This window comes from Argiope bruennichi, chromosome X2, assembly GCF_947563725.1.
Source record: "Argiope bruennichi chromosome X2, qqArgBrue1.1, whole genome shotgun sequence".
NCBI lineage: Eukaryota > Metazoa > Arthropoda > Arachnida > Araneae > Araneidae > Argiope > Argiope bruennichi.
The window spans coordinates 99,835,386-99,863,142 of record NC_079163.1 but is presented as its reverse complement, the minus strand read 5'-3'; the positions used below and the strand labels follow the sequence as shown (position 1 = coordinate 99,863,142).

At 29.5% G+C, this 27,757-nt stretch overlaps 1 protein-coding gene across 2 annotated transcripts in view; it reads right to left on the bottom strand.

Annotated features, from left to right (window-relative positions):
• Positions 1–27,757, bottom strand: part of LOC129959954 (uncharacterized) — a 98,441-nt gene that overhangs the window by 19,720 nt on the left and 50,964 nt on the right. For both annotated transcript variants that reach the window (XM_056072875.1, XM_056072874.1), the window contains exons 4-12: positions 16,840–17,054; positions 15,818–15,988; positions 14,304–14,678; positions 12,226–12,380; positions 8,780–9,161; positions 3,057–3,228; positions 1,560–1,729; positions 475–583; positions 275–339 (exon numbers count right to left, since the gene is read on the bottom strand). In XM_056072875.1, the coding sequence (XP_055928850.1) occupies positions 275–339; positions 475–583; positions 1,560–1,729; positions 3,057–3,228; positions 8,780–9,161; positions 12,226–12,380; positions 14,304–14,678; positions 15,818–15,988; positions 16,840–17,054 (1,814 nt within the window). The remainder of the gene's footprint in view (positions 1–274; positions 340–474; positions 584–1,559; positions 1,730–3,056; positions 3,229–8,779; positions 9,162–12,225; positions 12,381–14,303; positions 14,679–15,817; positions 15,989–16,839; positions 17,055–27,757) is intronic.

Genomic DNA, 27,757 nt, shown 5'->3' with positions numbered 1-27,757 from the left:
AATTTACTTTTAAAAACTCGTACATTGGATTGAAAAAAATGATCTGATAAGATTAAACATACGATAAAGAAATATAAAGTTATAAATCGATCAATCAATGTACATATTTGCTAATATTTTGATGTCTAAATCTGCCCTCCAAGTAGCTCATTTTTTTTTAAATTGCTCCAAAGCAAACTGAGAAAAGTTTCAACATTTTTTAAACTATCATAATTATTGCTGATCAAAAACAACATCATGAATAATAAACATTTTTTTAAAAAAAATATCTTACGAGTTTTCCATTTAGACAAATCCATAGCAGGAATATCAGCTGAACTGCAAGTCTGATATGCGTTCCTAATAAAGTAATAATTTTATATAAATAAATGCACTTATTTTCTAGTAAGAACTAATTAATAAAATTCAGGCAAAACCGATTTAAAATTAAATATGGAACTTTTAATATTTTTTCAAATTTCACTCTGTACTTACAGAAATGGGTCAGTAATATACATTGCTGATGGCTGCATGAAATCAGCGGAATCTGCATTATCGCATAATACACGAGCTAGAGTCGTTTTCCTGATCTCAGCGAGTTGTTCTGAAAAGAAAATAGAATAGTAAACCTTGCCTCTAAAAATACAAAGCCGATGCAAGATAAGGTTCATAAATAATTGAAAATAAATGTATGCTTCATTTTACATAATAAGTTTTTCACTTATAGTGAATTACGTTTTTAAGTTTTACTTTAAAATCAAGAGCACGCATTAATTTTCTCACGATTAAAAGGAGTATTATAGATTTTTAAATTTTACATTAGGATTCTTTAAATTGTGGGACAAATCTAAGCAGGAACACGTGGGGGAGAAGGAATGTTAACGTTCACAGTGCTTTATTTTAAACGTTGCAATATGTCAGATAAAAAAGCAAAAAAAAAAAAAAAAAAAAAAAAAAAATGACTGATTTTAAAATCTTATTGAAATTTTCTATTGTATTATTTGATAGTAATTTTTTTTTATTTATCATTAATTGATATTTTATTTTATTTTCTATTTTCCAATGTCGGAGTAGCGGTAGAGTTTGACTGACAAAAATGGTTTAAAGATTTTTCCTTTAAAAGAATCAAGAGAATGAAGTTTTAGTTTTACCAAAGTTATATATAGAGAGGTCATTTTGTATAGAGAATCAAAATCTACCCAAATAGAGATATCTTATATCTCAATATTTATCCAGTAGATGGCAGCAGACAAAAGGACAAATGCTTTTAAATAAAACGTTCGTTCGTGCTGCCATCTATTGGTTAGAAGCAAAATGAAAATTATTTACTGTACATATAAGTATAGAAAAATGAGAGATAAAAAATAAATGAATAAAAAATTGCATTTACTAATTGGATGGGTGGATAGCTTAAAAGGGCTGTTAAAAACAATCTTTCGGAATTTCTTCTTTTTGCAAACTTATTTTATGAAAATTATTTTTCATAGATTTAAACTTACGCTTTCAGAAGCATTTAACAGCTCCCAAAAAGTGTACCTTGTTTTATTATAACATTTAAATGAAAAAATACTTGTTAATACCTTTGGTAAAGGAAGATGGTGGTATATCATTTTCGTACCAAAACCGATCTCCACGACGAAGGTAGTGAAACTGTCTCCCCAACAGACAGGCAAAAGTCGGTCCTATAACAGCTCCATTCAGAGGAGTCTCTGCTAAACCACCAGTGAAAAGATCGACGTCGTGAACATTCCTTAAAAAATATTTTTAAAAATACATGAACATTTAAAATAAATATTTAAATAATCAAAACGATACAGATTTAAAGAATTATGACTCAAAAAATAAAAACTAAGAGTAGGATTCAAAAATAAGATGCAAAATTCTTACAGGCGAATTTTAGTGTCATCAGGAAAAATAAATCTTTTATTAACCCTTCATTATAAACTGCTATTATATACTTTATATTAGGTATAACGATTTCTCAGATAACATGCTTTTTTTATTTACAGTTTCTTAATGTTTAATATTAAAAATATATTTTTCTGCAAATAGTTTCGTTTCTAAAGTGTTACTCAATCATCCCTTACATTTCTGGTAAATCTATCGCAGAGCAAGAATTGAATTGTTTAGAGATTATCATTAAACTGCAAAAAAAAAAGGTACTAGCATTAGTCATGCCGATTATAAACGTTATCAATTTTTTTTAAAATTACTAATAGGATAAAATACATTTAATATTAAACAATTGTAATAATATGCTTTAAAATATTAAAATTCAAAAAATTAAATTTATGAAGAAAATACTTTTGATTTTGGTAATGGCGTAGTCAGTATAAATGGCGCCTGCGGTATAATATAATTTTTCTACCTTAGCCGTCATAAGTAATGCAAATGACCCATATAGTCTTACATCGAAAGTAGATTAGTTGCTAGAAATAGAAAAGGCACACAAGCACCTTATTTTATAATAAAATATGGTGAAAATTGAGTACTTCATAAGATACAAAAATTAATAATATCAGTCTTTCATCCCTATAGTTTTTTACAACCATTTCTTCTCTGCATCTTGATAAGAACAGAATTGCGCCATTCCTGTTTATGCAATAAGATAGACACATTAATATTAGTAATTATTTAATGGTTACGAATTCAATAGGTTATCGATCATAACTGTTTACGATAGAGAAAAATTTAATTTCCGAAAATATTATATAATAATCAAAAAACAATTCTTGAAATAATTATTTAAAAAAATGTTTTTGTAGTAAGGCAATCGCAAGAAATTTCTCAAAGATACAGAATTTTCTACGAATCAGCTGGAATTCAATCATTAAATATCTGATTTAAGCATTAAAAAAATATTCTCAGCTTTTTTTAAGAATTGCACTTGTTCAGTTTTATTCTTGATAGTTCCCATTTCTTAATTCAACAGACATTTGAAATCAAAAGTCATTTAAAGCTCACTTTACCGCAATAAGCTGTTCACTTACCATCGATTTTAGGTTTTTGGAAAAATAATACAGACCTAAATTAAAGTATTAACATTGTATGAACAAGAATGAAATAGTTATACTAACTTGTATATTCTAGCAAGTTTCTCAATAGTTTCGCTTGCCATGACAGCTCTCAAATCGCTGAAGTTATTGATGATTGGATCAATTCGACAAAACTTTCTCCAGTGGGTGTATCCGGGAATTCCATGATCTCGTCCTTGCTGCAATATGAAAGCTACTAAATCTGTTCCTGCACCTAGAAATGAATGTTTGCTATCATGAACAAATACCAAATCTTTACCAGTTTTGTGAAGAATGGGGAGAATAGAGAAATCGTCTTAATTTTTAACAATTATTGTGCTTTTTCTATTTTCCTTAAATCTTTTCCAAGAAATCTTTTCAAATCATATTGTTAGTTTTTTTTCCCTCATTTCAGAAATAAGTTATAAATTCAGATAAAAAAACTGAAAACAAAATATGAGGAACCTGTTAAACAGGTACCTGCTTGTATTCCTCCAATCATATAATTTATACATTTCATTAATAATAAATGATGAGGCATATTTAACAGAAATGCATTGCTTTCTTACATTTCTTCATACAAAATGAGATCAATTAATCAAATGTAATTCGGTTAAAAAAATTTTTAAAGAACGTGCTACCATTCACAGTTTACTTTTGGATTTTAACTGCATACAACTTCAGTTACAAGTAAAAATATTTTAGAAATTATTCAATATGCAATCCATTTTCAAATCAGTAAACCTCAGCACTTTCGCACATGCACTGCGCTACTTCAATTTCACCACAATAGGGGTGAGCTTAAAAATATTATAATATTTATAATGCGCTCTGATTCCTGCCGCAAATTTATCAGCTTTATGTATATAAGTAAATATATCTGGTAACAGCCAATTAATTGCGTTATTAATAAGATATATTTAGTTTCTGATTGATGTTTAATTTCGATTACCTTGTATTTAATAACTTACAGACTTATTACATAAAATAGTAGAGGTTCGTGCGTGCGTGCGTTCCTAAGCAATAAATAGAAACATTGCACATGCTTCGAACAAAATAGAACGATGCAAAAAGAAAACCAATAACAACATAGAAAAGGAATAACTAAACGAAAAGGCTCTCTTTTAATTCAGGGTGTTTCATCTGAGAGGAGAAAAATAGTCTAAAAATGATTGGCGTGGGTTTCTGTAAAGTACATCATGAATACTATGTAAAGGATTCATGTATAAAGAATGCAGAAAAGGTTATTTCCCAATCACATATCTAATATTTCTCCATTCTTAAAATTGTTGACCTTTTTTCATGTTTAAGTTTACAGTTATTCTAGAAAAAATAAAAAAAATAAAAATGAAAAAGTAAAATGGGAAATCTAAAAGTATTATTTTATAGAGATTCGGACGAGGTCTGTTCCGTCTCACTTAAAAAAAAAAAAATTGCCCATCCTTACAAATATATCAAGAATTACAACAGCGATTTGTATATTTCATGCAAATTTTATGAAAGTAAACGATGCTATTTAAGTGGTTGCTAAAAGAGGAAAATCGTATACTATTAAAGTGATAACATAAAAAATTTTGTAAGTTGGAAAAAAAAAAGGACTTAGTGAAAATGGTCTAATGGTCTTCATGTGTTTTGGTTAGAGCATTAAATTTACTGAAACCGGTTTAAAAATAATCTGAATGAAGCGATATTGCATCTAATAAATGCATGTCGCGTCTGGTCGTTATATTTTAACTAGAAAGAAGTACGAAAATAATTAATAATAGAATGCTTATTTCACAAAATTTTCGAAGTTGAGAACATAATACAATTAATACTGATGCCTCGTAGGAATTTTTTGACATAGAAATAGCATTTTATAATAATTTCCAGATATGATGCATATTTTTAAACTTTTGCTGAAGAACCATAAAAGTTGTTAGTCAAGGGTCATATTCATATGCAGCTCCGATCATTTCATGTTTTGGCCAAAGTAAACTTTTCATATTTAGAATAAAACGGGTCTCTTTTTCTAAAACGACTGAACTAAAACGCCAAACTGTATATTTACTGCATATAATTCTTAAAATGTATCAAATTACATAATTTACTCATAAAAATCTTAAGATTGTATTATAAAAACAAAATTAATATATAAAAAATATTTTTAAAAAAATTGAAATGAATTAACTCATTCGATTAATCGGTCCTTTTTCTAGATTAATCCTACGATGGAAGCGATACAACGGATTTCGCCTTTTTGAATCGGAATCACATTAAGCGAGCGACATTAGAAGTAACATCTTACTCTCCGAATTTCTATTTCAGACAAAGGTTTCACGAAGATCAGAACAGCAAGTATAGTGGATCTTCAGTGAAACAGAGAGTCAAATATTGGAGCCATGAATTCCAAAGCTGAGACTTTATCACGAATGATTTTTGGTCTATAACCTGGTCAATTAGTATTATGGAATTTTGCAAGCCTACTGTCATTCCGCTAAATTACAATAACGCCAATGATCAACAACCAGTTCGAAATTTTAACATAAGACAGCACCTTCTTGCAACATTTGTGATAATGATGTGAATTTCGCTGAAACGCAGCAATTTACAATGACTCGAAGCCTTCTACCTTCGAGAAGATATTAAAAACTGGAAACTTTTGATTCTTTATTTCAACTTTGAAGATTTCCAGTCATGGCTCATTAGTGCTGAAATATCATGTATAAAAAATATCCTCTCTCTTTCTCATGTTAAAGTAAAAACGTATACTGTTTATACATTCCTTTTATATTGAAGCTCGTCATTTTTCAAGGCGTTTTCCTACCAATCAGACGAAATTTCTAGTTTCAGTCAAACTTCGATTAATGTTTAATGAATATCGGTTTCAGATAAAGAAATTAGAAAATGTATAAGTTTTCCTAAAACTTATACATTTATACTTTGCTTATAAAGTTCGATTATTCTAAACATATTAAAACATAAGATTGCTTAAAGAGATATAAAATATCCCTGTAATTTCTTTGTTTATTTTTTCCTAAATTGAATTTCCTTCAAATCATTTAACCTACTGAGATTATGTCGTAATGATGAAATCTTGTTTTCAGTTAATAACGACTCATTCTTTATCATGACGTTCATTTGTCAGCTAGTGAAGAACTGTATAAATTTAAAGAAAAAACATTAATAATGATAAAAAAGGATTTTTTTAACATTTTTTTAAACTAGTATCAACTAATATAGCCGCCTAAGTCTTTCTATCTTTGAGGATGCGTATCAGCAAATAGCTACTCAAAACTGTCCATCCTTACAGACGCAAATTACCTATTCAGCGCCCCTTCTAGGTGCATCTTTTTTATTAATAAAGTACCCAGTATTATACTAAGTATTAAATTTCATTAGAAAGGATATCAGGTATTTTCTGCATTGAGATCTTATCTTCTGTTGATGGTTGGTCGCCCGAGAGGAGGAACGATAAAATGAGTGGGTGGTATGGTCGTTGTCATAACCGTTGAAACTGGATGTGACTGTACAGAAAAGAGAAAAGTAGCTATTGAAACAGGATGTGACTGTACAAAAGATGGTAAAATAGCCGTTAAAACAGAATGCAATTGTACAGAAGAGGAATGAAGAATCTATCTGGTGATGACTTAATAAAAGAGTTTCATTTTCAGCAGTCAATAAGATTTCTTCATTTAATTCATGACCAGTGCGCGGCACACCTTACCAAAACAAACAGATAGTTGGAAAATCAGGGTGTGGAAATGTATTCAGAACTTATATAGTTTCAAAAAGGAATTTTCCAAAAATTTAATTGAAATTGCATCTAGTTTGGGCTCGTGTAGACTTCTAAGAAGCATGGGAGAGTTTCAGAAAGCTTAGAAATTAAAGTGAAATTTGAACTTAAATGATTAGAAAATAATTAATTTTAAGAACGTGGATAAATTGAGTTTCTTACATATTATATTATATCGATAGGAATGAATGAAATGTATTGAAAGCCACATAATTTTTAAATGATAGTCCAATGACGAATCAGAGAAAACCAAAGACAGGAAAGGCAGATTAAAATGCCAATAATAATTAAAATGCCAAGAAAACTAAAAAAAATTTTTATCAATTAAGTTACTCCCTAGATTTATATGAATATTAATTTTATAAAGTATAACGAAAATGTTATCCGAACTCGTCTTTTGAAGAATTTCTTATAAACGTTATAGAAAAGTTTAAATGCATAAAATTATTAGAAAATAATACTGAACATATTTCTTTTTAAGAAGTTTAATAAAATTGATTTTAAGTATCCTCCTCGGGGGCTATCTTAAGAAGGAAACTCAGTAGTTCTTAAATGAAATATTAAATTAATCAAATATCCTTTCTAACTATACATTTTTATTTAAGAAATATAACATCTCTTTAAAATATGAGGAAGAACAAACCTTAAATAATTTATTACAGTAATGAAAGATTTTACCTTAAGTTTTATTACTTTAAATTTATAAGATTAATCAGAACAGTTCCAACTTTCCTAGTCTTTACGAATTGAAAATTTATGATGTATTAAATGTTTCGTTTCTTAATTATCAGTAAATAACTCATATTTACATAAAGAGGTATAATAGTTTGCATATTTGCTTCAAAAAAATTCCCTTTCACGGCATTTATTTTTATAAATTGTTTTAGAATGTGATTATCCTAGCATAGCCAACATGTATGAATCCTTTTGAAAAACAATAATAATAGCAAACATTACTTACACCTTTCTATATTTCTTCTTATCTCTTTTTAGTTTTCTTTAAAGATTAACTATTTTATTTATTCTGAATCGTTAAAAATTTAAATTGTCTTCTCTGTCTTCGGCCATGATTCTGCTTCAAAAATTTTGCTTACATATATATATATTTCTTTTTTAAGATACAGAGACCCTCAATGCTTTCACGCATGCACTATACGATTTCATCAAAATAAAAATTAAATGAAAGATGGAGATGTTTATTTTCTTGTAAGCAATATTCGGAAATATGGCACACGTTTCGATTTAAAGTAAAACATTATGGTGTGTGTGTGTGTGTGTGTGTGTGTGTGTGTGTGTGCGTGCGCGCGCTTATGGATTTTATTCCCATTTTTCAACCTGTAAGTGCACTCGAATTGATACTAAGAAGAACTGCTTTTCCAAAATAGTAGCCTCGCTTGAAGTATAAGGCACCTATGTATCATTTATGCAAAACAATTGTATAAATCTTCAGAATTAATTAGCAAGTAATAAAAAGTGGATTTGTTGAATATAAACAAAAATGGTAATTTTTTCCCATTATGTTACTTCTTGGTTGGACTTGGATAGATAATGACCTCGGTTACGTTACTTCTCGGATAGATAATGACCTACAATATTGCTATGAAATGAAATTCAGCAGTGTGTATACTTACGTATTGAATATATAATTTAACTTTATACCTCTGCAGTTGATTTAATAACTAGGTATATTGAATTCTTTTATTATAATCGTTCCTTCAGTTTTTCTTTAAACAAGTAAAATGAGCGTGCAGATACGGTCTGTTGGTTTTGGTGAAATATGAAATGACCTTCACGATCTTTATGGTGAATATGAATTCACTTTCTATTCAGCATGGATGAAAAGTTTTAAAAGTCTGGAAACAACCCACACATAATACCATCATTTTCTCCTAAGCTATACTTTATGCAATCAAATTACCAGATGAGCATTCATCTAAAATTAAAATCTGACGCTACTATATTATATTTCCAACCAAAACATCCATTTCTTTTTCCCAGCAATCATTCTTACCTGAATTGGTTTCCGTGAAAATATTGTTTGTCATCTCTTTTGATATGAACTCATCCCTATTCTGAGCCTTTTGACTCACAAGTCCAAGTAAGTATTCATTGAGCTTGTTGGGGTCGTACATGTCCGAAGGCTGGAAGTATGTTTCACTCATGGGCTTGGAGCCGACTTTCTTGTATTCTTTGGAATAGAGCTCGAAGTGGGAGGGCATCATCGAAAACAAAAACGAAAAAACCGACGTGGCGACAGCATTCGACACGCCCGCATTTAGATTGATGTCATAACCGGTGTAGTGCCCACTTGCTTGGGGTTGCAAATCATACTTGTCTGTTATATCTTGTCCTAGAATGGCTGGGAGTAGTTCCTTGTATGTAATGTGTTGGAGCTGAAATTACAAATTGAGTTTATTAGAAACGAAACAGAAGCAAAAGTAAAGTTGAATTAACGCAAGTAGCACATATCATTCAGCACATTCATCGATTTCGCATTAGATATTTTTGTGCTTAATTGCAATACATTCGAGTTGAACAAGGCGGCAACTTTTCAGTTATTTTTAATCGCTATTTAGGTGCGATTAAAAATATAAAATAATTCGTCGCTTGAACTGTATAGTATAAACTCATTAACTGTAAGGTCCGAACATGGGATAACCATATGTTTCAACTAATAAGCTAAATAATAACTGAAATAAACCAATAGACTAAAATGTAATCATTCGCCAATGTTATAAATCGGTATATAAATTATATGGAACTCATAAGCATCTCAAGCATCGGCTTTTAAATCAATTAATACGGCTTTTAAAAACAGAAGTGGTCATCTAATTAGGTAGCAGAAAAATTTATTTAGTGAACGCGTTAATTCAAATTATAATAATATAACCTAAAAAATAGTATGAAATGATTACAATGTGAAATGGGGTAGGTCGTATTCAAGAAGTTTTATATTTCGGGCCTCGTATGGTAACAGAAAAGAAGATTTTGAATTATATATATATTTTTAATTTGATTCTAGCTATAGACATGATGATTTTAGGCTGAAAGAAAAAATTCATGAACATTACACGTTTTATAAAATTTATTTATGCTGATAATTGAAAGTTAACATTCTTTATTGGAATCTCCCCTATTAATCTCAGAATCAAATTAATAAAATATTCTCGTATAGTTTCTCATATACTCTCTAATAAATGTACTTGTGTATTATTAACTGCATGCTAATGGTAAACAATAGTTATGAAAGAGTCTATTAGCTTGCAATCTTAGGCGATTTATCGCATGCCTTTGAAACTTTGACTCAGAATTACAAATGAAGTCACTTAATATCGCATAACACATTTCATACATTTAAATCCTTACGTTTTTGAGTTATCGGGTTTACATTCTTACGAAAGTTCAGACCAACAGCCGATTGACCTTTAATTACAAATTTGATAGGTACCTTCCTACACTTTAAATGTTAAATCTGTGTGCCGAATTTTATCCATCTAGCTCTCTTGTTTTAGAGTTATGTTAACTTGCATTCTGACAGCCGGACTAACAGACTTTCTCTAAATGGATTTAGTTCAAAACGTGACAGAAATGTAAAAATTGGGTGGAAAGAATACACACCAAATTTCACCCATCTACCTGAAAAGGCGTTTGAGGTATCGTGTACACAGATGATAGATATAAAACAAAAATGGACTCAAAAAGGTCCGAAACATGGAAAATCGTCAATATTTTGAGTTCAAATTTTTTGCGATTTCAATACTTTCTCTTTATCTACTTCATATACGACAAAGCAAAAATGATTATAAGAATGAAATAAACCGAAGGTAGCCGAGCTTTTGAAGACGTTTTCATGTTTTGGACACGAACATTTAATTTTTCAGCATGCTTCATGATTCCAAATTCTCGTTTACACAAAATTCAATTTCGCACTGATCTTAAACGTAAATTCTTAAAACTGAAAAGAGTCAGCATCACGAAGTAAAATAACGCTGTTTTATTAGATAAACACCTATATTTGAAACTCTAACAAGGCTTCTACGGATGGATTTCGTAAATTTCAGCCAATATTTCCTGACAAGGCTAACTATCGTATAGAGTTGCTTCACCACACTCCGAAATTTCACACCAGACCAATACTAGAATGAATGAGAATGTCTAGAATGTTTGACATTGCAATATTTTTTTCCTCGGTTTTCGAAACCAGACCACAATAGTTTATTATGAAAATATTTGATTCATCACCATTTCCTAAATTTATTTATTTAGAAAACAATCTTGATTTAAATCTTTTATTTTCCAGTTTCAATTGAAACTGTAAGTTCAACAGTTGGGTTTTTCATACATCACACGAACATTAATATTCTTAAATATTTTAGGTTTTAATTATCTAAATGGATAACACCTTCTTTTTCTAAATGTTTGATAATAAATCATGACTAGATTCCGTGCAATACTCTGCATATTGGATTATGTTTAATTTTTGTACCGAATTATTACGACTTTTAATGATTTAATTTAAATTTATGCTTGAGAAATGATAATTCGATTCCCGTATGGCATATGTGCGATTAACGGGTTAACAATTTGAGAATTCTGCATTTACAATTTATTTCCTTTATTATGTTCCTTGCTCGAATATGGTCTTAGCATCGTTTTCTTCTGAAGAATGTTATCGGTATGTTTCTATATCAAGATCTAATTTTTCTAAAGGCTGTGTATTAGAGTCTGATGCTCTTTAAATGCCCTGACACTGATTTAACGAGAAAATACGGGAAAATGGGGTGTTTCTGAGATGTCAACTTCATTATACAATCATGATCAGAAATTTCAATGTCCATCCAAAAAAAAAAAAAAAAAGACGTCTCTTAGAATTTCTAATGATAAGTGACTAAACTAAACCAACAAAAAAGATTATTGCTCCGAGTCATAATAAAAAGTTTGGTGTCATTTCTTCTTATTTTCAGAAGGAAATCTTTAATAGGAACTTAATATTAAAACCTAGAGAATAAAGGAAATCCAAATTTATCATTGCTCAAACATAAATTTATTTAGAAATTGAAAAAAAAATAATATCGTTGATATAAATGAATGTCAATTTCTGTTTCAAAAGATAAAAATATTTTTCAGCATAAAAAAATAACCTATTATAAAATAACTAACCAATTATCTTGCATCGAAATCAGATTATTCAAATAAGTCAACTGAGTACAAAATTCTTTTCCAGATGCTATCAAAAATCTTCTCAAAAAACAATATAAAGAAATATTTGCATTGATTGTTTATAAACGGGTTCGTAAAATACTTCCTAAAATAATCTACATTCAATAACAAGTTTGAGATTTTTTTTAACAATATAGAAAAATAAAAATAAAGTATATCGCCCGTTTGATCTTCGTGGAAACAATCACGATAAATCGTGATGTTGTAAGTGTTACAGGTATGGCAAGAATTTCTTACTTCAGCTCCAACGATTCTTCGGGCTTCTTCAAAAAGCTGATGATCATCCCAGTGTGGATTCAGCGCAGCTAATGCTCGTGCCAGTCGATTGTGCTCTCGGACCCAAACTGTGTGCATAACGATTAATCCTGCATTTTCATTCACGCGAATGTCGCCTATAATTAAATGAAAAAACCAATGTGCAAATGTATTTTCAGTATATGAACAAAAGTATTGTGCATTATTTAAATATTTGCTTATAAATTTTCCACTTTAAACTAAATTTCAGATTTTTTTATAGCAGAATAACAAGTTTCAGTTAGTAGATAGGCGAATTTTAGACATAATAAATAGTTCTATATTATGATATAAGGGAGTCCCAAAATTAACGCAAGATTTGAATTTGTCATCATTAGTGAAGTAAAGTATTGACAACCCTATTAAAAAAGCTCTTTGACAGCTGATCGTTTAAAATGGAGAGTTACAGTGTATTTTCCTTTTTGAACAATATTTTAAAAATAATGAAAGTCTGGCGGCCACAGTTCGAAAAATTTGGGAATTGATACCCTAGATCATGTGATTTAACAACACTAGATTTCTTTTTATGGGGTTATTTGAAGTCAAAGGCCTATGACAACAAGCCTACAAGCACGCGTACATTGAGAAGGAGGAAACTCAACGCTCTATCAACAAAATTCAACCGCATTTAAGCAAAATGGTCATGGGTACAAACAATCAATTCCGACGAAAGAATGCGTATGTGCCAGCAAAGCCCTGGAGTTCATTTGCCTTATGTGTTATTCCATACATAACCCTATCCTGCGTACTTTACGATTTAATAAAAATATAACAAATTAAAGAAAAAAAATGTGTTTTTTATTTAATTCAAATTTTGTGTTAATGCGTTGTTCTATCGTGCAACGCTCCATTTTTACTAACCCTAAACTATCAGCTATAAAATGGTTTTTTAATAGGGTTTTAACACTTTACTGCGCAAATGGTGGCAAATTCAAATCTTGCTTTAATATTGGGACACATTTATAATATATGCATGTAATACTTTTTCTAGAGAAGAAAGTAGGGAATGAATTCTTTAAATGGTATCTTTATTTTCTTTATGGTGTCAAAGAAAATGTTCAATTTTGAGATGCGTTTGAAAGTTCGTTCTTAAATTCATGGCCTGATAACACACCTGATGAAATTCATGATGACATATTTCCAAAAGCAGAAGTAGAATGAAGAAAATTTCAGAATTTATTCAGAAATTATATATCTTCAAAAGAAGATTATTAGCTGTGAGAGCATTTAATTTAGGCGCATATTGATTGAGAAGTATGGAAAAAAACACACATAGCTCAAAAGTTAAAATTAAATTTGAATCAAAGTGATTATAACGAATTCATTTTAAGAACGCTGTTAAATTGAAATTATTATACAAAGACCATATTGAACTGTCGATATTTTTGGTGCTAGTATTTATAATTTCATAATTTTTTTTTTCTCAATTTAAGTCTCACCAAAATTTTCTCTCATTATAAAATGATTTGATTTTTGTTAATTTCATATTGGTAACAATCCAGTGAGGCAGGGAAAATTGAGCTAATTTTTCTAAAACTTATGAAACAGATATTTATTTCTTCAGACAGAAAAACTTCACTTTAAAAAAACTGAAAGTATTTATATTTTATGAAGTGACTTACGGAGCTTCTGTTTTTGGTCAATATGAAAAAAAAAATGAAGACTTATTTGACTACAGCTTCTTCCTTTCTGTTTTGTTTGGTATCAATTTTGGGAACTCTCATCTGAAATACTTGCAAGAACTTCATTTTGAAAATGTGTCGATTCAGTACATTAAAAGTCATGATTTCTCCCTAAAATAACGATTCTTGACTTCATCTTTCGATACAGTTACTGTTCATACTGAGGGCGTAATTTTTTTTTTTACTTCAATATACTATGGTCATGGCTAAATTTTAAGGGATTTTTTTTTCAACTATGATGAAAATATGAAAATACCTAATGGAAGAGACTGGTCTTTTTCAAACCAATTTTACAATTCTCCACTTGAAAGGATAAATATGCATACGAAAACTACTAACCTGCGAGGAAGCATCTGGACTTTCCAAGACCTTTACAATAAGATTGCTCTGTATCTGCTGGCAATAATTCTCGTCCGGCTGGTGTTTTCTGTGTTTTCAGTTCTCCTCCTTTAAATGTCCTCAATTTATTAGCTTCATTTACAGAAGATCCATAGATAACAGAGGCGTCCAAGAACGATGTCACTTGATTGATTTGTTCACGAGGTCCTAGAGTACATCCAATCCTAGGAGCTGTGCAAGATCTTGCATATTCCATACAGTTCTGGTTTCTTCGTCCAAAAACAGGATCGGTGGGTGGAACTCGGATTGGATAGCATTCCGGGTGGAACTGTTGCTTTTCAACCCCACAGCATTTAATACGACTACCTTGGTATCCTAATCAATAATAAAAATAGTTGTAAAATACAATTTTTCATTATTATAAATATAACAATTTCTTACTAACAAGTTAAAACAGTTATTGTTTTAGAACAGAATCAGAAAATATTCAGAAAAGAAATCAGCAAACTGAGCCAAAATATATTCATTTGGACTTTTTTAAATTTATACTAAATTCTCAATTCTAATACACTAAAAATTTTTTAGTTATATGCAAATAATTTATATAAATAATTTGGATTTTGTATTTTTAAATGTCATATTTTCTTCAACTATGTATGTAAAATAATAGCTTTAAAATATATATTTGTTTTCAGAAATATTACATAGTGTGAAAAAGGAGCGCGTAGAACTAAAATTTGAAATTTTTCAATATTTTTAACAATATATCTAGCCTATTTTAATAGTTTCCGTATATTCAGTCATATCGTTATTCTGTTTGTTGCAGTTGTATAGGTAACTAGAGATAAACCACCTAACTGTTTAGCAGAAAAAATGTGTCGTTTTTCAAAAAACTGTCACTGTCAGTTTTCATTGTTTGTATTCATTTTTATCTAGGAAGATAAACAAACCTCGACCAAGCCAAAGGCCAAACGGAAATAATAGATGGCGTCGCCATAAGCAACTCCACCTAGCAAAAAGACACAAGCGACACTTGTCGATACCGAAAATCAGAAATCGACATAAATTCCAACGACCTCGAAAAGAATTCGTCAGATGTCTCAAAACAGAGCAGCAGCCATCAAATCACATTAACATAATCAACATAAAAGCCACCCCCTTACATGGAAATGCTTAGATAAATATAACAATAGTAACAAAGTCCTAACAAACAACAACAATGGTCATATAATAAAGTTATACAATGAATATAAAAGTTATACAAAAACAAAATAAAGCAATAAATTCACTCAATTTCATTGATTTCGTTCATTTTTATTTCGGAAAGTTACATCTACTTCTGCAAATATCAAATGTCATCTTTCGAAAACTTATTTATTTATTATTATCATTATCATTAATTTGCTGTTTGCAAAATTTTAGATCATGCCATTTGATCCATATTAGATTTAGAATTTCATAAGCTACATACACGTCTAATCTGGATATGATACAAATACTCAAATGTAGCTTACCTGCAGATTGTGCAATGTGAGCCAAATCGTGATAAACAAATTCACCAAAGATAGCCAAGATAAAAGTAACATGTGTATGAGGTTTGTCAGAATCTGTATGAACGGACAAACTAACTTCTCTGGCACTTGGAAGATATTCTCCGCTAGATGACTGTCTTGGTAAAGAAACCGCTGCAACGACATAAAGAGTTTCATGAATATTAGAAAAAAGTGCGCAGGTTTTGAAAATTAGCATGATTATTATTAAGAATTATATTCAAAAATACTCATACTTGAAGTTATTTGAATATACTTTATGAATTTGTGTTAAGCATTTGATAAATTATGGCCCACGTCCTTTCAAGGACGTTTGCTTCACAAAAGGATATAAATGATGTCAATTTGGTATTAACTTCAATCTATATCAAATTCTTAATCTGTTTCAGGTACTGAATTAATTAAAATAATTTATTACCTTTAATCGTAATTTATTGGTGTTCATGTATTTTTCATAAGTATAGGCCATACATATTATCTGGAGTTACTCTTGGGGGGGTAAGGTATGTGGATAAGAAATTGTAGGCAAATTTTCCTTCTGCTGCAGGTATAGAAATGATGGTATTTCCTACTTAACTGGTCCATCGATCGCCGATGGCAGAACTACCTTCGTAGAGACGGATTTATATATGGGTTGAGGTTGATAGAATGATTTTACCATTATTTACCACATTATCCTTATTATTATCTGAGACGGTTCAATCGTTCAGATAAACTGGACGGCTGAGATGGCCAGGTGGTCGTGTTTTTGATAATTTGTGATTTCCGTGTTTTTGAAATTTTTGCTTAATTTTTTATGTTATTTTCTGGGAGATTTTAAAGCGGATAAATATGGAGACATCAGAAATTCAATATATTTGTACAATGTGCAAATTAGTTGCAACTAAAATTAATGTAGGTGATTTCAATATTTAAAAATAAACATTAATTTGGTGGTAATTTATTAAAGTATATTTTATAATAAAAGAACGCAATGTTTCACTTACAATCAGCATAATCAGGCGCTAAAAAACGAACAAATCGACGATTTGCATTGCCGAATGTTGGATTTTGCACATTATTACAATAGCCACTAAATGCTCGATATTTTCTGGGTTGGCATGGAAAATCCACTTCGAATGGACAGTTGGTACTTAAAATAGTTCCTCTGATGTCAGCTGTTGGTAAACCATAAGCTACTTGATTTTTGTTCAGTTCATACCTGAAATGACATGAAAGTAAAATGTTTATATTTACGTTATTTTTGTTTTGTTTTCATAAAATGAAATCACTCAAAATAATTCAGAATATTTTCGGTTACATCAAAACTAATTCTGTTCAATAAGGATTAACAACTGAAAATTCATTACAAGAGCATCACATTCTTATACAAATTCTTCACATTTTTTTTTTTTTTACCATTAAAGGTTTGATATTATTATTTTTGTAAAGAAATTAAAAATCATGAAAATAAGATATTCAGGAGCTTTTTTTTAAAGTGTCAACATTTTGCTCAGAAACCGCATGTCATCGGCTTTGTTTAAAACCCATTAAGTCGGAAAATAGAGATATTTCAAGAGACACCAATAGCTATTTAAAATGTACGCTAGGAGCAGAAATTCTATGACCTGATTTACGAAGGGTTTAAAATGATATTTCTAAAATTTTTCTATTAGTATTATCCGAGTAAATCTTATTTTCATGAGAATTTGGACTTAAGAGGTTTTAAAACAAAATCAAAGAAATGTATGCGATAAACCATTTTTCAATTACAGCTGCTCAGTTTCTAATATATGTTCGATTACACTTCATTTTCTCTCTTTGTTTTGAATAAATTGAGAGAAAATAGGTGAAATCATTTTTCCCATTCTTCAGGGAATTTATGAAATTAGACAACTAGTCGAAGTAATGCATTTCATTTTAACCTTCTCTTAATTCATGGGTGTTGGTTCTTTATTTTTTTCAAAATTAGCATTTGACACATTAAAATTCGACTGTACGCTTGTGCCAAACGCTCTCCAATCATGGTGTAAAGCTTCATAAGAAATAATAGAATGAAACATTTATAATTTCAAGAATAATATTGACAATAAGAAAACCACTTCGTAATGTAACTTCTTAAAAGATTAAATTAGTAATCCAATGATGATCTAATTATCATACGAAGATAACGATTAAAAAAGGTAAAATAGCTGGCTTCTTTAATAACTTTCTATTAAGAAAAATTTAAGTCTTGATGTAATGAAAAATTAGGAAGCAATTCGATAAAAAAATGAAGTGAAATTAAACAAATGTATTCAAATTCAATTTAAATAATTTTTATAATTTTAAATAAAATATTTCAAGGCAATACAATTCCCTTAACTAATTTTGTTCACAAATGATTAAAAAAAAACCCTTAAAGTTGCAGCTCTAATTGTTTTCAAACTCCCAATGATCTTTAACCCGACGAACGCGACACACAGTTTAATAAACCATTAAACTATGGATAAGTAGGGAAAATTCCGTGATAAATATCCTGTTTCATTCATAAATCTAAATGGCATAAAAATCATTTTGTTAGCATGGCACTGATCTGAATTTTTTGCTTAATAATATTTGTTATTCTGTTTACTTATTTGGTCAGCAATTGACATGTTTTCTGTAATCAACAACATTATCACGAACTGCCAAAGGTGTTTATTTGTTGATGAAGAATTCACGATGAGGGATTTTTTTTTCTTGCGAAAGAATTTGTAGTATAATCTTCATTAAATCCTTCCATCATTAAGAAATCATCTTAAATAAAGTGTATGGGAGCATCTTTTGCACTCATTTCCGCATTCGACGCTCCTCAGGCATTGTTGAATGTACACAAACAAGGCGGAGTTGAAAGTTAGGGTTAGTAGGTCTTATCATTATTACTATTATCATTCTGCAGTGATTCCTTTTGTTCTTGTCAATGCAAGTTAGACTCTCTTCAAAATGATGAAGTTTTGCTGGCTCAAGGATTATCCGAAAATTATTCAAATTTAAGAAGGCTGTTCGTCCGATTCTAATAAAGGAGAAACTACCGTACAGCAACCCATGCATTATTCATCAAACTATTTGTGCTTTCACTCAGCCGGAAAATAAACCGAAACGATTCCAGAATTTCGTTTTGTTGTTGTTGAATATAGAATCTGATATTCAAAAAGTTTTTTTAGTAGCTCAGTGAAAAAAAAATTAGAAAAGAATTGTATTTTGGTTGCTATATGTGATGGAAATGTTTTTTTTTTTTTTTTTTTTTTTTTTTTTTAATGTGAACTATTGGATTGTTATATTCAGTGGAAAGAGACTTCAGAAAAATGTAAGAATCAAAAGGGATTCTCAGAAAATTATAAGGTGAATCGATATTAGCAAAAAACTTTTAAGGTTTAAATAAATTTAAAGCATACAATATATTATTAAATTAATACTGAAATGGAATAATCGATTGTGAATTAACATATAATTAATATTTTATGTAATAAATATTGAAATTTAACAAAAATAATTGTTCAAAAATATAATTTTCAATCTCAAGGGAGTGAAATACGATTCACGTAGACAATGATAACCAGCAGGAGTGGTCTTCCCCAAACTTTCTAGTATACTCTCAAATAAAAATCTTATCCTCTCTTCCTCCCGCATAAAACTGTGGACCTTGGGTAAGGTCAAGAATATTTTTGCATGACATTAGCGAAAAATGGTTACAAAATATACATATTCGGAGTGAATCTAGGTCTTTTCACTGAATCTATAGTGCGTATATGTATTTTGGACGTCATTGTTTCTGCCGGATTCTAGTACTCCAAACTTTCTAGCATACTCTCAAATAAAAATCTTATCCTCACTTTCTCTCGCATAAAATTGTGGACCTTTGGTAAGGTCAAGAATATTTTTGCATGACATTAGCGAGAAATAGTTACAAAATATACATATTTGGAGTTAATCTAGGCCTGTTCACTGAATCTATAGTGCGTATATGTATTTTGGACGTCATTGTTTCTGCCGGATTCTAGTACCCCAAACTTTCTAGCATACTCTCAAATAAAAATCTTATCCTCACTTTCTCTCGCATAAAATTGTGGACCTTTGGTAAGGTCAAGAATATTTTTGCATGACATTAGCGAAAAATGGTTACAAAATATACATATTCGGAGTGAATCTAGGTCTTTTCACTGAAACTATAGTGTGAATATATATTTTGGATGTCATTGTTTCTGACGGATTCTAAAAAAAATTTGATACGAAACAACGATTGTAGTCACAAGTTCACATACAGAATTTCATTGTTTTAAATTATTACACTGCGTTTATACGTAAGCAAAATCGATCGATACGACTGTCGATCAACCGTCTGCCGTAATTACATCAAAATATGATTGTGTTTTTCGACGAAATTAATAAAAATCTGTTTGAATCTTTTGCCGATTACAATACTTCCTCTGCGCTTCGCATAGGAGACAGTTAGGCAAGAAATCAGTATTATTTATCCAATGTTAGGAAACCGTGAACAATAATATTCGAAATCAGACTAAAATATTATATATACTATCTACATAAAAATAAAATTAAAAATAGGTAAATGCATATAATTAATACAAAATATAATTTTAAGTCATTATTTAAAAATGAAAAATGCATTGGAAAAAAGCAGATTTATAAATTATATAGTTAATTAATAGTTGAGATTCAGAAAGAATTAGGATTAGAAAGAAATTAAATAGTTGAGTTACAAACAATAAATGTTTGAGAATCATTGGCTAAAAAAGCAAAAAATTATATTTGCATTAAAAAAATCTTTTTAAGATGCAACTTTTTAGTCTTTCATTCGGATCCTTGAAAAATAACTGCTTTAATTTGAAGTGTATCTGTCAAATTCTCAAGAATTTACTAAGAATATTCGAAGAAACGCTGTTTCGTTTCGAATAAAAGGCGAAAATAGCAGTAAAATTTTCTTTCTACAATTTTAAGATGCTTAAAATATTAAAAACATATGAAAAAAATATCAAAAGTATATCAAAGAAAATAATTGAGTTAATAATTCTGAAATTTCGCTGAAAACTTCGTGTTATTTATTAAATCACTTGGCCGGATTAATTGATTTCAATCATCAGTAAAAAAATTAGAATTTTGAACTAAGCCATATTTTTAAACCATTCAAAATATCGAAAAAAGTATATGTAAACTTAAAATAAGAAAAAAATGTACACTATCCACTTTACAAAGAACAAATTGAGCAGGCTATATACTTTTTATAAGATCCACAGAAATTTTATAACAAATCCTCATTTTCGTATGCTAAATTTTAGCAATTGTAGTTTTGTGAAACAGCTTATAGCTTATACACAAACATACATATTGTTATCGTGCATTAAACCAGAAAATCAAGTATGAAAATTTTTTTAATTCGTCTTATTGTTAGATATGCTTTTCTTGATTTTTTTGAAATTATTTTTGGGATACTTTTATCGAATTTCATAGAAATTCAGAGCTATCTCGCGTAGCTCCGATGATATGTATGAACTCTGAATCTTTTTGAAAACGACATCACATGTATTTCTAGTGTGCAATCTCCTACCAAAAAGAGAAGAAAGACTTCTTTTCTTTCTTTCTTTCTTTCTCTCTCTCTTTTTTTTTTTTTTTTTTGTCTTTTTTCGTTTTATGCAACTCTATACAATAAAATTCATTTATTTGAGAAAAAGACAGATGCTGGCGTATTCTTCCATTATCAGGTTAATGACTAGATAAAATATCATTTACTGAATCATTATTTAAGGACACGCAAATGTAAACTTCAAGTATTACGGATGTTTATGTATTCAGATAATGAGCATGTGATTATTGTTTGTCAATTGCACCGAATTCCTCACAACATTAAAAGCTAAATGCGCTCTAAGTTTATTTATTTTTATTAGTGAAATACTTGATTTTTTTCTAATTATTATTGTCATTATTATTTTCAATAAAGTCATGATTAACCCTCCAACTTGGAACAATACTCTATTTTTTGAAAGTTTAAATTCACTTCTTTTCAACAACCATTTATACGCATGGGGTCAGGACAAATCCAATTATTTTAGAATGAAGCGAATTGTTATTTATATGCAACACTATAACAGCCTCGTCAGTCAAATTGTAATAATTAAGACATTTTCAATCTTATTGGTGGTAAGAGGGCTAAATTCATTAAAGAAAAGAGGAGAAAATTACTAAATAATTTCACAGATAAATTACTCATTTGTATTTAATTCAATAGCTTACCAAATAAATTCTCTTTATTACCTATATTGTTTTTTATGCTATATTCTTTTAAAATTTATTGCCGAATCGATATGTCTATTTTTCTCATATATAGCATGATTAATACAAGAATAATCAGTCATTTTTCATTAATTTATAAATCTTGCTTATAGATGGCTTTTATTATATAAATTGATTCAGTTTTTAAAGTAAGTGTGATTTAAATAGAAATTTCCATCTTATTTACTTCAACAGAATCCTTAATGACTACAGTAATTTATTTCATAATCTGCACATCTGATTAGCACTCATGTCTGATATGCAGACCTAATAATAAATCTAATGAATTGCCCCGCTTGCAATTTCTGGATTATAATAGAGAAGGAGTTATCTAATTAGATAGCTGGTTTGGGACAATTCGATAGCAGGTGTGAACTACAGACGAGTCATGCGGCAACGTGTTAAATATATTATTAATTCACTATCACTAACAATAAATCAGCGAATCAAAATACAAAAACTGATTATTTGTTAAGCTTAAAAATAATTTTTTACACTTTTAACATTTCCTATTCCCTAGAAACATCGTTGATTTTTACTTCTGTTTAAAATACAGCATTCTTATAAAGGAAAAATCACCACATTAAATATTTTAAGCATCATTAATCATTATTTATCCTTTAATAATGAAATAATTACAGAAAATTATAAATGCGCTGTTTCAGGCCCATCTAAAATCGAATACATTTCAACACAATTTGAAAGTACATTGTAATGACCTTTTCATCATCTGCAAAGCGTGTATGCAAATCATGGCTCCTATAAAGTATAATGGCCCGAGTGGGACTTGTGCATGTTAAAATCTGTAATAGTATCGGATGACTTGGTGTGAATTTCTAATAATAGTCTGCAAACCTATTTGTATCTCTCATTGTGACAGTCTCATAGCTCTCCTATAGCTTCTAAATGCGGGGATTTATCAAAATCGATTAAATAAATCGATTTTAACATCTCTTAAGGTAGTGATCCTCAAGTTTTTAGTAATTGGGACCAAATCTTTCCAATAATTTTCCATATCTATTAATTTGGCACTTTTCTTTTTATTTAGAACCTTTTTCAATGAATTTAATACAAATATTAATTAGTCTGCATCAAATTCTTTTTTATTGCTTTTTAATATTAACAAAGAATTATGGGCTTTTGTTAATAACAGACGACGTTTTACTATTGATAAAATAGGTTCAATTTATTTTGATTTCATTTAAGATTTTCCTGCTTTTTTTTTTTTTTTTGTCATTATATACCATCTTGAGAAAAAATCTTTTAAAAACTGATATTTAAACACAAATGCAAGTTATAGATACCCATAGTCCGAACAATTTATAATTTAAAGCGCGCAAACTTACACACACGCACACAAAAACAAATTTTTTTCTGCCCTTATTCAAAAATTGTCTTTATTCTAACTTACGTTAACGTGCACAACGTTATATGGAATATTCGAGTTCGAAAACGCAGTTTATCTTTCTTATATCTCAGCAAACGATTTGACTCGAATATCTGCTGTGTAAACTCTCTTTTTATTTCCGTTGGGGGAAAACGAATCCATCAGTTTCCTGCCAGTGCAGGTGCCCGTGCCATTGTCTTGCGCAGGAGAAACTGATTGGGAATCTCCGTTAGGCTTCCGTTCCATTGCAATATCCTTTCAAAAGAACAGGTGCCAGTGACTTACTGAAAGGTTCATAGACTGCGAGCAGACAAATCGAAGTTGGTTTGCAGTTGACGAGGGAATGTAAAGTATACTGACACTCCCCCCAAAATTCTCTCATTCATGTTCGGAATTATATTTCATCCACGCTTTTTTTTTTTTTTTTAAATTTATAGATTTATCGCTTTTGTCTACCCAAACCGGAACTAAAAAAAATTATAATATTCAATGAATGAATTTCCTTTATTTCAAAAAATATAGAAAAAAAAGACGCTTCCTTATTTGCCTTAATAATGTTTTCATTTACTAATTAATGTAAGAAAAACTTTACATGAAAATATACATCAAATAAATTTTAAAACCTGAAATAAAATCGAAAACAAAAACAGGCGATAAGAAACTGTTGAGCAGACGATAAAAAAATATTGAGCGTAAAATTTAATTGAAATTAAATTGGATGTCATTAAAAATATAGTTAATCCACATAGCATCGCAATCGCATGAGCTGTGTATGCCATTGACTGCGTTGAGACGTCGATTCCTTTTACTACTGCATGATGCGTAATGAATTTCAAAATTAAATTTGTGCATGAGCATGATTTCTTCCGAATATACCATTTACAATAAGTTTACTGTCCGAAAATCATGACAAGAAGATTTCTGTTAAATTAAATTGTTATTATAATTTATCTTTTCCTATAATGTAAGTCGCAATATGCTATTTCAACTCTCACAGATTTTAAGAAAATGGCTCATGCTATTAAGAGATACTGCTATTTAATATGCACTCTCCAAATATAGCATAAAATTTATAAAATGAGATATTAGCTTCTATGTTTTTTTTACATTTTAAAAGTTTTTATGTGCTTCATACATTGAAATGTAATCCTTAATAAACATAACACACACATATAAAAATAAAATGCAAAAGAGGAAAGCCGCATAGTTATCATTTTAAAGATACTTTCTTGCAGACCTGAAGCTTTAACGTTTTTATATATCTTAAATTATTTCTGGATCTAAATCTAAAAAGACATTTTGAAATCATAATCAAGATATAAAGGTAAATATTCATATTTTGGTCTCTTGAAATAGTAATAGTTTCATCATAAAAAACAGGATGAAAATATTTTTTTTCAGTATCTCTTCAAAATTTTATCAGAATCATAGTAATTACAATTCACCACATTTCATAGAAGTCTTGGTATCAAGTGAAGGTAAGAGAAGCATTTTACTAATTGACATTTTTGCAGTATGGGAAACTTATAATTTCTTTTTACTATCAGTCTCCATAGAACCCAAAGCGTTTTCATGCAATTAGTTCACTTTACTTAACGAATCTTTGCAATTGGAAGCATATACCTCGATGCAATATTTAGGGAAATAAATGTTTGTTCCACTTTTTTTGGAACACCGTGAATGATACTTATTTTTAAAATACTGTGATGCTGGATAAAATAGAAAATGACAGTTTCTATGTCAATAATCGTTTTAAATAAGTTATTTTCAAGTTCACACGTTATGCAAAAGAAATTACTACCCCCCCCCGAGCATGTTTTCTTATAACATTGAATAGTATTATATTGATCATGTTATATTATATATCAGAATTATTGTAAAGTATTTAATTTCCTCTGAGTTTATTTTCTAAACTTAAAATGAGATCGGTAAGAATGTACTTTGGTTTTATTTATTTATATTTTTGATATTATGTTGATTTTGATTTCATGAAGCATCGTTTCCCTACAAACTATTCAGAAGTACAATACTGCTCAATATGTAAAAACGTTTATTACATTATTTAATCTAAAAAAAAACTACAAAAAATAACACCATCAGGTAATGAAATGCCCGACAACCTTAATAACAGAAACCACGAAACAACAGTAGCGGCCATCAATGGCAACAAAAATAACAAGCATCCCATGAGAAAAACAAAGTGAATTCGTACATATATATAGAATGATTATGCGATGTAAAATCAAATTGCTGTTTGTTATATCCGGTTTCTTTCTGTTTATTCGAACAACAAAATTAGTGCCACGCATTTGAAGATCCTCTCCTCGACCCAAAATCTCGCATTATAAGAATGAGATTTATGTTGGCGTCACGCATATCAAAGTAGCACCCTTCCTCTTTCTCACTTCTACTGTTTAAAATTCGAGAAAGAAGGGTAAAAGTGGGCCACCTTGAGAGAAAGGGGAAGTAGGAAATAAAAAGGGGGGCTGCCCTTCCCCACGCATCTGAATAAAATATCAAAAGAAGAAGTAAACCACCTGCTGTTTCCGTCTCCAGCCAATTAATGAGTGCATTGAGCCCAAACGAGATACGCCCAGACGATATAGGGAAAGGTTTGTCGATGAATTTCACACATATCATGCTCGATATTGGCCTTTGTTTCAGAGAAAAATTCTTATGTCTAGTAACATAAGTCTATTTTAAATATTCATCGATAAAAATTCTATGCTCTAAATCTTGGATGACTATTATGTAGTTCACATGCAAGTTGACTTTCTTTATTAATTAAAAGTTTTCCTTTCCTTTTCTAAAAAAAGCAGATATAGAAACCATTTTGTATTCATTTTGGAATGTAAAATTTTCCAATTAAAATGAAATGAATAACAGTGGGAAAGGGCAGAATAATATGGAGGAAAAACTGGATGATATTTTGTGTATTAAAAGAGTAAAAAGAATTGTCAATGCATTAGTTTACAAATTCACAAAACAGAAAGACTGGATTTGAAAGAACAAAGATCTTGGCATTATAAGAATTATAAGAATATGCATTTTCGAAGTCATCCTTTGTCCTTTTAACTCGTTAATGCATTGGTTTTCTTTATTAATTAAAATAAGATTTCTTTTTGGATTTGTTGCCATTTCCATTCAACGAAACGTCTATAGAATTATTAATATGCATATAAATTTGACACAATTTTAGTAATGAATGAAAACTTCTGCATCAGATTTAATTTTGCATAATAAGCTTAGAAACAAAATAAAACGACGGACGAATAGCTCGACGTCAAAGCCTGAAGAGAGGTTAATTAATTGCACACCGGCAAATGTTTTGGCCAAACGTCAAATTTCAAAGATGGCCTCGTATTTTCCACTTCTTAGAAAATATGGGGCCACGCAAGAATCTAAAATAAATTTTTAACTAAAAATATATTAAAAAAATTATAAAATTCATCATATAAATAAGGATGTTTTTGCTTCCAATAAAAATAGTAACAGTAGAGCTGTACTGAAAAAAATTATCGCATTTCGGAAAACAATTGTATATAGTAGTCAGTATATGATTCTAGTATTTAAAATAGTGTAAAGTTGGATGGATAGAAACACTTACCAACTGTAGCATGCAAATTGGTAAGTATTTCCAAAAATAAAAATTTCAAAATATATCAGACTCAAGGACCTCTACCCCTGCTGCAGATCGGTTGTGATTTTTTTCATCGATTATTCCATGCATAAAATCGTTTTAAATGTGTTTTTAATCATGCCTCAAAGAGTGAGAAGAGAATAGAAACAATGTTCAAAATCTTAATATAATTTCTTACTTTGTTAATGTAATGCACATTTTTATATTTAACAATTTAGTTCAAACAATATAATTTTTGTTTTGCTGATTTAATAACCATGTAAAACTCGTTGTTTGATTTTGAGGATTATAAAAACATGGCATCCGGTTGAAGAAAAGCTTTATTAAGAAAACAAAGCATTTTATTGTACGAAATATTCTAACACATAATATTATTAACTACATTACACATTAAAACATTAGACCAAAAACATCATTTTAAAAATTAATTTCTATGGATGTTTTGCTTATTGTACTTATAAAGAAAATTCAATCAATATATTCCCTTCTCTGCAAAATAGATAGAGAGATTCACTTAATGAAGCGCAATTTTTAATGAATCGGTTTATGAAAGGGAAAACTTCAATCATCTACTGAAGATGCTAACACTAAA